Source organism: Oncorhynchus keta, unplaced genomic scaffold (genome assembly GCF_023373465.1).
Source record: "Oncorhynchus keta strain PuntledgeMale-10-30-2019 unplaced genomic scaffold, Oket_V2 Un_contig_7036_pilon_pilon, whole genome shotgun sequence".
In the NCBI taxonomy this organism is placed as follows: domain Eukaryota; kingdom Metazoa; phylum Chordata; class Actinopteri; order Salmoniformes; family Salmonidae; genus Oncorhynchus; species Oncorhynchus keta.
In genome coordinates, this window is record NW_026289216.1 from 111,006 (window position 1) to 123,305 (window position 12,300).

The 12,300-nt window shown below is 46.5% G+C and overlaps 1 protein-coding gene and 1 long non-coding RNA gene across 2 annotated transcripts; one reads left to right on the forward strand and one right to left on the reverse strand.

The window, feature by feature from the left end:
• Positions 1-4,702: 4,702 nt before the first annotated feature.
• On the reverse strand, positions 4,703-7,123 carry LOC127926160 (uncharacterized). Its single transcript, XR_008123495.1, has 2 exons — positions 6,320-7,123; positions 4,703-6,249 (listed from the first exon to the last, which is right to left on the reverse strand). It is a non-coding gene; the product is annotated as an uncharacterized LOC127926160 (long non-coding RNA).
• Positions 7,124-7,900: 777 nt separating this feature from the next.
• On the forward strand, positions 7,901-12,247 carry LOC127926162 (transcription termination factor Rho-like). The gene is made up of 9 exons (XM_052511638.1): positions 7,901-7,928; positions 10,562-10,770; positions 10,890-10,964; positions 11,144-11,353; positions 11,475-11,534; positions 11,594-11,683; positions 11,772-11,861; positions 11,941-12,066; positions 12,101-12,247. Exons 1-9 carry the CDS (start codon positions 7,901-7,903, stop codon positions 12,158-12,160), a joined length of 948 nt encoding a protein of 315 aa, XP_052367598.1. The 3' UTR covers positions 12,161-12,247.
• Positions 12,248-12,300: the final 53 nt, after the last annotated feature.

The window sequence follows — 12,300 nt, forward strand, 5'->3', positions numbered from 1 at the left end:
CAGTCAGTCACTAGTACAGGGACAGGCAGTCACTAGTACAGGGACAGGCAGTCACTAGTACAGGGACAGTCAGTCACTAGTACAGGGACAGTCAGTAACTAGTACAGTCAGTCAGTCACTAGTACAGTCAGTCAGTCACTAGTACAGGGACAGCCAGTCACTAGTACAGGGACAGGCAGTCACTAGTACAGGGACAGTCAGTAACTAGTACAGGGACAGTCAGTAACTAGTCAGTCACTAGTACAGGGACAGTCAGTCACTAGTACAGGGACAGTCAGTAACTAGTACAGGGACAGGCAGTCACTAGTACAGGACAGGGACAGTCAGTCGCTAGTACAGGGACAGGCAGTCACAGGGACAGGGACAGTCAGTCACTAGTACAGGGACAGGCAGTCACAGTCAGTCACTAGTACAGGGACAGTCAGTAACTAGTACAGGGACAGGCAGTCACTAGTACAGGACAGGGACAGTCAGTCACTAGTACAGGGACAGGCAGTCACTAGTACAGGGACAGTCAGTCACTAGTACAGGGACAGTCAGTAACTAGTACAGGGACAGGGACAGTCAGTCACTAGTACAGGGACAGTCAGTCACTAGTACAGGGACAGTCAGTCACTAGTCAGTCACTAGTACAGGGACAGTCAGTCACTAGTCAGTCACTAGTACAGGGACAGTCAGTCACTAGTACAGTCAGTCAGTCACTAGTACAGGGACAGCCAGTCACTAGTACAGGGACAGTCAGTCATTAGTACAGGGACAGTCAGTCACTAGTACAGGGACAGTCAGTAACTAGTACAGGGACAGTCAGTCACTAGTACAGGGACAGTCAGTCACTAGTACAGGGACAGTCAGTTACTAGTACAGGGACAGTCAGTAACTAGTACAGGGACAGTCAGTCACTAGTACAGGGACAGTCAGTCACTAGTACAGGGACAGGGACAGTCAGTCACTAGTACAGGGACAGGGACAGTCAGTCACTAGTACATGGACAGTCAGTCACTAGTACAGGGACAGGGACAGTCAGTCACTAGTACAGGGACAGTCAGTCACTAGTACAGGGACAGTCAGTAACTAGTCAGTCACTAGTACAGGGACAGTCAGTCACTAGTACAGGGACAGTCAGTCACTAGTACAGGGACAGTCAGTCACTAGTACAGGGACAGTCAGTCACTAGTACAGGGACAGTCAGTAACTAGTACAGGGACAGTCAGTCACTAGTACAGGGACAGTCAGTCACTAGTACAGGGACAGTCAGTCACTAGTACAGGGACAGGGACAGTCAGTCACTAGTACAGGGACAGGGACAGTCAGTCACTAGTACAGGGACAGTCAGTCACTAGTACAGGGACAGTCAGTCACTAGTACAGGGACAGTCAGTCACTAGTACAGGGACAGGGACAGTCAGTCACTAGTACAGGGACAGTCACAGGGACAGTCAGTCACTAGTACAGGGACAGTCAGTCACTAGTACAGGGACAGGGACAGTCAGTCACTAGTACAGGGACAGTCAGTCACTAGTACAGGGACAGTCAGTCACTAGTACAGGGACAGTCAGTCACTAGTACAGGGACAGTCAGTCACTAGTACAGGGACAGTCAGTCACTAGTACAGGGACAGTCAGTCACTAGTACAGGGACAGGGACAGTCAGTCACTAGTACAGGGACAGCCAGTCACTAGTACAGGGACAGGGACAGTCAGTAACTAGTACAGGTACAGGGACAGTCAGTCACTAGTACAGGGACAGTACAGGGACAGTCAGTAACAGTACAGGGACAGTCAGTCACTAGTACAGGGACAGTCAGTCACTAGTACAGGGACAGGGACAGTCAGTCACTAGTACAGGGACAGTCAGTAACTAGTACAGGGACAGTCAGTCACTAGTACAGGGACAGGGACAGTCAGTCACTAGTACAGGGACAGTCAGTAACTAGTACAGGGACAGTCAGTAACTAGTACAGGGACAGGGACAGTCAGGACTAGTACAGGGACAGTCAGTCACTAGTACAGGGACAGTCACAGGGACAGTCAGTCACTAGTACATGGACAGTCAGTCACTAGTACAGGGGTCAGTCACTAGTACAGGGACAGTCAGTCACTAGTACAGGGACAGTCAGTCACTAGTACAGGGACAGTCAGTCACTAGTACAGGGACAGTCAGTCACTAGTACAGGGACAGTCACAGTACAGGGACAGTCACTAGTACAGGGACAGTCAGTCACTAGTACAGGACAGTCAGTAACTAGTACAGGGACAGTCAGTCACTAGTACAGGAGACAGTCAGTCACTAGTACAGGGACAGTCAGTCACTAGTACAGGGACAGTCAGTCACTAGTACAGAGACAGTCAGTCACTAGTACAGGGACAGTCAGTCACTAGTACAGGGACAGTCAGTCACTAGTACAGGGACAGTCAGTCACTAGTACAGGGACAGTCAGTCACTAGTACAGGGACAGTCAGTCACTAGTACAGGGACAGTCAGTCACTAGTACAGGGACAGTCAGTCACTAGTACAGGGACAGTCAGTCACTAGTACAGGGACAGTCAGTCACTAGTACAGGGACAGTCAGTCACTAGTACAGGGACAGGCAGTCACACAGGGACAGTCAGTCACAGTACAGGGACAGTCAGTCACTAGTCAGGGACAGTCAGTCACTAGTACAGGGACAGTCAGTCACTAGTACAGGGACAGTCAGTCACTAGTACAGGGACAGGGACAGTCAGTCACTAGTACAGGGACAGTCAGTCACTAGTACAGGGACAGTCAGTAACTAGTACAGGGACAGGGACAGTCAGTCACTAGTACAGGGACAGTCAGTCACTAGTACAGGGACAGGGACAGTCAGTCACTAGTACAGGGACAGTCACAGGGACAGTCAGTCACTAGTACAGGGACAGTCAGTCACTAGTACAGGGACAGGGACAGTCAGTCACTAGTACAGGGACAGTCAGTCACTAGTACAGGGACAGTCAGTCACTAGTACAGGGACAGTCAGTCACTAGTACAGGGACAGTCAGTCACTAGTACAGGGACAGTCAGTCACTAGTACAGGGACAGTCAGTAACTAGTACAGGGACAGTCAGTCACTAGTACAGGGACAGTCAGTCACTAGTACAGGGACAGTCAGTCACTAGTACAGGGACAGTCAGTCACTAGTACAGGGACAGTCAGTAACTAGTACAGGGACAGTCAGTCACTAGTACAGGGACAGTCAGTCACTAGTACAGGGACAGTCAGTCACTAGTACAGGGACAGTCAGTCACTAGTACAGAGACAGGGACAGTCAGTCAGTCACTAGTACAGGGACAGTCAGTCACTAGTACAGGGACAGTCAGTCACTAGTACAGGGACAGTCAGTCACTAGTACAGGGACAGTCAGTCACTAGTACAGGGACAGTCAGTCACTAGTACAGGGACAGTCAGTCAGGGACAGTCAGTTACTAGTACAGGGACAGTCAGTCACTAGTACAGGGACAGTCAGTCACTAGTACAGGGACAGTCAGTCACTAGTACAGGGACAGGCAGTCACTAGTACAGGGACAGTCAGTAACTAGTACAGGGACAGTCAGTAACTAGTACAGGGACAGTCAGTAACTAGTACAGGGACAGTCAGTAACTAGTACAGGGACAGTCAGTAACTAGTACAGGGACAGGCAGTCACTAGTACAGGGACAGTCAGTCACTAGTACAGGGACAGTCATTGTTCTTACAGGAGAAGTTCTGTGAGACTGATGATGTCACTAACTGAATGCAGAGCCCAGAAGAGCCTGCTATGTGTGGGTTCATTTATTCTCCTGACAAAAGGCAGACTCATGTCCACCCTGTAAATAGTATGCTTCATTCACTGTATCTGCTACTATTATAGTCCTACTAGTGCTGTCGACCATCAATGAAAACCTTGACAAGACTGACCCCTAGTGGACACCAAGAGCAATGTCACCCGGACATGGACTGGTTGAGGGAAGGAAATACGGCACAGGGGGTTGGTGGTACCTTAATTGGGGAGGACGGGGCTCGTGGTCATGGCTGGAGCGGAGTTAGTGGAACGGTATCAAACACATCAAACAAACATAGTTTCCATGGTTTCCGTGGTTTCCATGGTTTCCATGTGCTTGCTGCCATTCCATTCACTCCGTTCCAGGTATTGTTATGAGCCGTCCTCTCCTCAGCAGCCTCCACTGAAAGACGGATATCCACCGAGTGGACAAAATATTAGGAACACCTGCTCTTTCCATGACAGACTGACCAGGTGAATCCAGGTGAAAGATATGATCCCTTACTGATGCCACTTTGTTTAATCCACTTCAATCAGTGTAGATGAAGGGGAGGAGACGGGTTAAAGAAGGATTTTTAAACCTTGAGACAATTAGAGACATGGATTGTGTGTGTGTGTCATTCAGAGGGTGAATGGGGCAAGACAGAGCCTTTGAACGGTGTTATGGTAGTAGGTGCCAGGCGCACCGGTTGGTGTCAAGAACTGCAACGTTGCTGGGTTTTTCACACATACAACAGTTTCCCGTGTGGATCAAGAACTGTGGGAAGCACTGGAGTCAACATGGGCCAGCATCCCTGTGGAACGCTTCTGACACCTTGTAGAGTCCCATGCCCCGACAAACTGAGGCTGTTCTGAGGGCAAATAGGGGGTGTTCCTAATGTTTTGTACACTCAGTGTAAGTGAATCACACAGTCAGTCACCACACAGATTCAAATAGTATTTGACATTTAATATGCGCTGAAGCATTCATTAATTACACAGAATTTAAAAAAAGTTCTAGAAACAGATATAGCCAGTAGAACTGCTGAACTTAACAGTGAAAACACAGAGGTCAACTCTCAGTACTAACTAACTACTAAACAGGGTTGGGATCAGTTCCATTTCAATTCCAGTCAATTCAGGAAGTAAACTGTAATTCCAATTCCAATCGTCTTCCGTTCCAATTTGGAATTGGAATTTGGTTTAACTTTCTGAAATGACTGGAATCGAAATGGAATTGATCCCAACTCTGCTACTAAATCATTAGAAAACAAGGTTTTAGTAATAATGTGACCATCTGCTTTTAACCATATAGCAAAACACAAAATGATTAATAAACTATTAGAATAATCATCATCTTACACATAACATTTGGCAACTCTAAAAAATATCAAGATATGCTTTGAATTTAAATATCTAGAAAAACAAACAATTATGTCTGTCCATTGAAATAAAGTACTGACACCATTACAACTAAAGGTTTATACACAACGTACAATGACCAGGATAATGTTTACGTCCCAAACAGCAACCTAATAGGGCGCCACTTGGAATGATAACATTATATGCAGAAAGCATCTGCTAGATGGGATGGGAGAACAGTTCACCGTTTTAGAATCAAATCAAATCAAATGTATTCATAAAGCCCTTCTTACATCAGATGATGTCACAATGTGCTGTACAGAATCCCAGCCTAAAACCCCTCAAACAGCAATGCAGGTGTAGAAGCACGGAGATCTCTTAGTGATACATTGTCTCTGTCCCAAATGTCATCCTATTCCTAATATAGTGTAGTACTTTTGGCCAGGGCCCATAGTAGTGCACTGTATTGTAGGGCCCATAGTAGTGCACTGTGTTGACTAGGGTGCCATTTGGGATGCACTCTATGAATACAGGCTTCAGATTTTTTTATTTATTTTTTATATATCCGTTATTTTATCAGGTAAGTTGACTGAGAACAAGTTCTCATTTGCAGCAACGACCTGGGGAATAGTTACAGGGGAGAGGAGGGGGATTAATGAGCCAATTGTAAACTGGGGATTATTAGGTGACAATGATGGTTTGAGGGTCAGATTGGGAATTTAGCCAGGACACCGGGGTTAACATCCCTAACTCTGACGATAAGTGCCATGGGATCTTTAATGACCTCAGAGAGTCAGGACACCGGGGTTAACACCCCTAACTCTGACGATAAGTGCCATGGGATCTTTAATGACCTCAGAGAGTCAGGACACCGGGGTTAACACCCCTAACTCTGACGATAAGTGCCATGGGATCTTTAATGACCTCAGAGAGTCAGGACACCGGGGTTAACACCCCTAACTCTGACGATAAGTGCCATGGGATCTTTAATGACCTCAGAGAGTCAGGACACCGGGGTTAACACCCCTAACTCTGACGATAAGTGCCATGGGATCTTTAATGACCTCAGAGAGTCAGGACACCGGGGTTAACACCCCTAACTCTGACGATAAGTGCCATGGGATCTTTAATGACCTCAGAGAGTCAGGACACCGGGGTTAACACCCCTAACTCTGACGATAAGTGCCATGGGATCTATAATGACCTCAGAGAGTCAGGACACACGTTTAACGTCCCATCTGAAAGATGAGGGGGAGGCGGGTAGAAACCACCAACGAGCAAAACAACGACAGTCAACAGACACCAACGACAGTCAACAGACACCAACGACAGTCAACAGACACCAACGACAGTCAACAGACACCAACGACAGTCAACAGACACCAACGACAGTCAACAGACACCAACGACAGTCAACAGACACCAACGGGGAAAATTATTGTTCAATAGATTTTCTGCAAACAATGTTCCATCTCGTATTAGCATAACGGAGATTCAATATGTTACGGAAATCAGGGTATGCTTTGCAAAGAACTAAAGGTTTAAATTCACAGTCATTTAAATGCAACAGAACCTGATTTAATATATATTTAAAAATGCTTAAGGTTTTTAATTTCCCATTTGTAGCACGAGGACCTCGACTTCTCAAACAGCTGTCCCTGGTCAGGTGGTCAGGGTCGACTCCTTTACTTCCTGAATGGACTGAATTGAAGTGGCATTGATCCCAAACCCTGCTGTTTAGATTGTTCTCATCACTTCTCATACAGCTGTCCCTGGTCAGGTGGTCAGGGTCGACTCCTTTACTTCCTGAATGGACTGAATTGAAGTGGCATTGATCCCAAACCCTGCTGTTCAGATTGTTCTCATCACTTCTCATACAGCTGTCCCTGGTCAGGTGGTCAGGGTCGACTCCTTTACTTCCTGAATGGACTGAATTGAAGTGGCATTGATCCCAAACCCTGCTGTTTAGATTGTTCCCATCAGGTTCAAGACAACATAAACACCAATCCTCAAGGCTCTTTACAGAATGATCATGTTGTTGGTTGTGTCCCAATCATTTGTATCCCAGTAATCTGTGTCCCAATAATCTGTGTCCCAGTAATTTGTGTTCCCAGTAATCTGTGTCCCAGTAATTTGTGTTCCCAGTAATCTGTGTCCCTGTCCCAATAATCTGTGTCCCAGTAATTTGTGTTCCCAGTAATCTGTGTCCCAGTAATTTGTGTTCCCAGTAATCTGTGTCCCTGTCCCAATAATCTGTGTCCCTGTCCCAGTAATCTGTGTCCCAGTAATCTGTGTCCCAGTAATTTGTGTCCCAGTAATCTGTGTCCCAGTCATTTGTGTCCCAGTAATCTGTGTCCCTGTCCCAGTAATCTGTGTCCCAGTAATCTGTGTCCCAGTAATTTGTGTCCCAGTAATCTGTGTCCCATTAATCTGTGTCCCATTAATCTGTGTCCTAGTAATCTGTGTCCCAGTAATCTGTGTCCCAGTAATCTGTGTCCCAGTAATTTGTGTTCCCAGTAATCTGTGTCCCAGTAATTTGTGTCCCAGTAATCTGTGTCCCAGTAATCTGTGTCCCCAGTAATCTGTGTCCCAGTAATTTGTGTCCCAGTAATCTGTGTCCCAGTAATCTGAAGTGGCCATTACACTACAACTCATCTGGTCTGCTAGCTTGGCATTTTCTGATCTGTACAGTAATCATGAATAGTTTGTCCGTGTTCTGGAGATATTCAATTACATATGAGGCCATTTGGTTCTTTGAAAAACAAGCAAAGAGCTTAATCTATAGATGGAGATGGAGAAGAGAAATACTGAAGGTCAGACCAGTAGAGTAGTGGAACAGAGAAACCAGTAGAGTAGTGGAACAGAGAAACCAGTAGAGTAGTGGAACAGAGAAACCAGTAGAGTAGTGGAACAGAGAAACCAGTAGAGTAGTGGAACAGAGAAACCAGTAGAGTAGTGGAACAGAGAAACCAGTAGAGTAGTGGAACAGAGAAACCAGTAGAGTAGTGGAACAGAGAAACCAGTAGAGTAGTGGAACAGAGAAACCAGTAGAGTAGTGGAACAGAGAAACCAGTAGAGTAGTGGAACAGAGAAACCGGATCTGTGATCTGATCTGAGTACAGCGACAGAACCGGATCTGTGATCTGATCTGAGTACAGCGACAGAACCGGATCTGTGATCTGATCTGAGTAGAGCGACAGAACCGGATCTGTGATCTGATCTGAGTACAGCGACAGAACCGGATCTGTAATCTGATCTGAGTACAGCGACAGAACCGGATCTGTGATCTGATCTGAGTACAGCGAGTACACAAAAAGAGAAATAAAGATCTGAAGAGGGAATAAATGAATAAACATGTGTTCCTGGTCTGTCTCGTCAATACGGTATTTACACTGGATTACATATTGATTTCTCTAGTGCACTATATGGGGAAGAGGATGCTATTTGGGATGCACCCTAGGTCTCCATCTGCTGCTACGGCTCAGAGCTTCAACTGAAATACAATTCAAGCAGGGATTTAAAAGTTGTTGATTTACAATGAATTATCACGAGGGAGTAGACTGGATGGATACTTGATATTAAATGCTTTACTATGAGCCTGTTGTAAGATAGTTATGCCTTCTTCTTCTTCGTGGTTGGAGGAATAAGATAGTTATGCCTTCTTCTTCTTCGTGGTCGGAGGAATAAGATAGTTATGCCTTCTTCTTCTTCTTCTTCGTGGTCGGAGGAATAAGATAGTTATGCCTTCTTCTTCTTCGTGGTCGGAGGAATAAGATAGTTATGCCTCCTTCTTCTTCTTCTTCGTGGTCGGAGGAATAAGATAGTTATGCCTTCTTCTTCTTCTTCGTGGTCGGAGGAATAAGATAGTTATGCCTTCTTCTTCTTCTTCGTGGTCGGAGGAATAAGATAGTTATGCCTTCTTCTTCTTCTTCGCTGGTCAGAGGAATAATATAATATATAATATATAATATAATAATAAGATAGTTATGCCTTCTTCTTCTTCTTCGTGGTTGGAGGAATAAGAATTATGCCTTCTTCTTCTTCTTCTTCGTGGTCGGAGGAATAAGATAGTTATGCCTTCTTCTTCTTCTTCGTGGTCGGAGGAATAAGATAGTTATGCCTTCTTCTTCTTCGTGGTTGGAGGAATAAGACAGTTATGCCTTCTTCTTCTTCTTCGTGGTCGGAGGAATAAGATAGTTATGCCTTCTTCTTTTTCTTCTTCGTGGTTGGAGGAATAAGACAGTTATGCCTTCTTCTTCTTCTTCGTGGTCGGAGGAATAAGATAGTTATGCCTTCTTCTTCTTCGTGGTTGGAGGAATAAGATAGTTATGCCTTCTTCTTCTTCTTCTTCGTGGTCGGAGGAATAAGATAGTTATGCCTTCTTCTTCTTCTTCGTGGTTGGAGGAATAAGATAGTTATGCCTTCTTCTTCTTCTTCGTGGTCGGAGGAATAAGATAGTTATGCCTTCTTCTTCTTCTTCGTGGTCGGAGGAATAAGATAGTTATGCCTTCTTCTTCTTCGTGGTCGGAGGAATAAGATAGTTATGCCTTCTTCTTCTTCTTCGTGGTCGGAGGAATAAACAGTGTAACTTTTACAGAGGTAAGGCTTTAATCACGCGTCTCTGATCAGAACTGTCAAGGACAGAAAACACAAAATCACAAACTGAATAATAATAAAATTAGAATAATAACATGACATAATCAAACGCAACCTTTATTTCTCTCTTCTAGTCAAAACCATTTCAACGTTGTACATCTTTCACACTCCCCGTAATAAAGGGGTCTTCCCGTTCTCATACGTGGTGTTATTGTCTGTATTGGTGAATAATGACAGGTTCATCAGGTCCATCATGACACATTTGAAACGTGGAAATGTACAGCGTAAATGTGAAAGTAAGTTGTTACCCAGAGATGACTGATTAACTGGCAAAACACATGCTATTAAAAACAGTTGAAATACTGAGCGTAACATAAAGCCTCCTCCTACAACAGCTATTGTGGATTGTAGATCTGAAAATATGACATTGAAACATGAAATCGGTTTACATACCAAACAGCTTGGTGCCCCTGATAGTTGTGTCACTGAGATGCCACAATCTTCACAATAAATCTAAAACACTTCTTTCAATAGCTTCAAATAATTTGGCACCTTGGAACTGAGGCGAGGAGGAATGGGGGTGGGAGGACTAGAGTCAACAGAACTGAGGAGGGGAGGACTAGAGTCAACAGAACTGAGGAGGGGAGGACTACAGTCAACAGAACTGAGGAGGGGAGGACTAGAGTCAACAGAACTGAGGATGGGGAGGACTAGAGTCAACAGAACTGAGGAGGGGAGGACTAGAGTCAACAGAACTGAGGAGGGGAGGACTAGAGTCAACAGAACTGAGGAGGGGAGGACTAGAGTCAACAGAACTGAGGAGGGGAGGACTAGAGTCAACAGAACTGAGGGGGGAGGACTAGAGTCAACAGAACTGAGGAGGGGAGGACTAGAGTCAACAGAACTGAGGAGGGGAGGACTAGAGTCAACAGAACTGAGGAGGGGAGGACTAGAGTCAACAGAACTGAGGAGGGGAGGACTAGAGTCAACAGAACTGAGGAGGGGAGGACTAGAGTCAACAGAACTGAGGAGGGGAGGACTAGAGTCAACAGAACTGAGGTGGGAGGACTAGAGTCAACAGAACTGAGGAGGGGAGGACTAGAGTCAACAGAACTGAGGTGGGAGGACTAGAGTCAACAGAACTGAGGGGGGGGAGGACTAGAGTCAACAGAACTGAGGAGGGGAGGACTAGAGTCAACAGAACTGAGGAGGGGAGGAATGGGGGTGGGAGGACTAGAGTCAACAGAACTGAGGTGGGAGGACTAGAGTCAACAGAACTGAGGAGGGGAGGACTAGAGTCAACAGAACTGAGGAGGGGAGGACTAGAGTCAACAGAACTGAGGAGGGGAGGACTAGAGTCAACAGAACTGAGGAGGGGAGGACTAGAGTCAACAGAACTGAGGAGGGGAGGACTAGAGTCAACAGAACTGAGGAGGGGAGGACTAGAGTCAACAGAACTGAGGAGGGGAGGACTAGAGTCAACAGAACTGAGGAGGGGAGGAATGGGGGGGGGAGGACTAGAGTCAACAGAACTGAGGAGGGGAGGACTAGAGTCAACAGAACTGAGGAGGGGAGGAATGGGGGTGGGAGGACTAGAGTCAACAGAACTGAGGAGGGGAGGACTAGAGTCAACAGAACTGAGGTGGGAGGACTAGAGTCAACAGAACTGAGGAGGGGAGGACTAGAGTCAACAGAACTGAGGAGGGGAGGACTAGAGTCAACAGAACTGAGGGGGGGAGGACTAGAGTCTGAACAGAACTGAGGAGGGGAGGACTAGAGTCAACAGAACTGAGGAGGGGAGGACTAGAGTCAACAGAACTGAGGTGGGAGGACTAGAGTCAACAGAACTGAGGAGGGGAGGACTAGAGTCAACAGAACTGAGGAGGGGAGGACTAGAGTCAACAGAACTGAGGAGGGGAGGACTAGAGTCAACAGAACTGAGGAGGGGAGGACTAGAGTCAACAGAACAGAGGTGGGAGGACTAGAGTCAACAGAACTGAGGAGGGGAGGACTAGAGTCAACAGAACTGAGGTGGGAGGACTAGAGTCAACAGAACTGAGGAGGGGAGGACTAGAGTCAACAGAACTGAGGAGGGGAGGACTAGAGTCAACAGAACTGAGGTGGGGAGGACTAGAGTCAACAGAACTGAGGTGGGAGGACTAGAGTCAACAGAACTGAGGAGGGGAGGACTAGAGTCAACAGAACTGAGGTGGGGAGGACAGAACTGAGGAGGGGAGGACTAGAGTCAACAGAACTGAGGAGGGGAGGACTAGAGTCAACAGAACTGAGGTGGGGAGGAATGGGGGTGGGAGGACTAGAGTCAACAGAACTGAGGTGGGGAGGAATGGGGGTGGGAGGACTAGAGTCAACAGAACTGAGGTGGGGAGGAAGGACTAGAGTCAACAGAACTGGGCCCCAGGAAGCAACAAAGAGAAAATACCATGCATAATTATTTACACATTCAGAACTAAGAGAGAACATAATTAACACAACTCTGAGCTGCTCCACTGTCTGTCCAACAAGAGACCACCTTCTGCACCGTCTGAGACGACGAGCAGAGCTCTGTCTGTCACCACACACAGCATCACA

Bases quoted from the DNA above. Each gene is read 5' to 3' on its own strand.
- LOC127926162 (XM_052511638.1), top strand. From the start codon at position 7,901: ATGGAGATGGAGAAGAGAAATACTGAAG. The intron at 11,535-11,593 runs GTGGGAGGACTA...AACAGAACTGAG, and splicing joins CTAGAGTCAACAGAACTGAG to GAGGGGAGGACTAGAGTCAA. The intron at 11,684-11,771 runs GTGGGAGGACTA...AACAGAACTGAG, and splicing joins CTAGAGTCAACAGAACAGAG to GAGGGGAGGACTAGAGTCAA.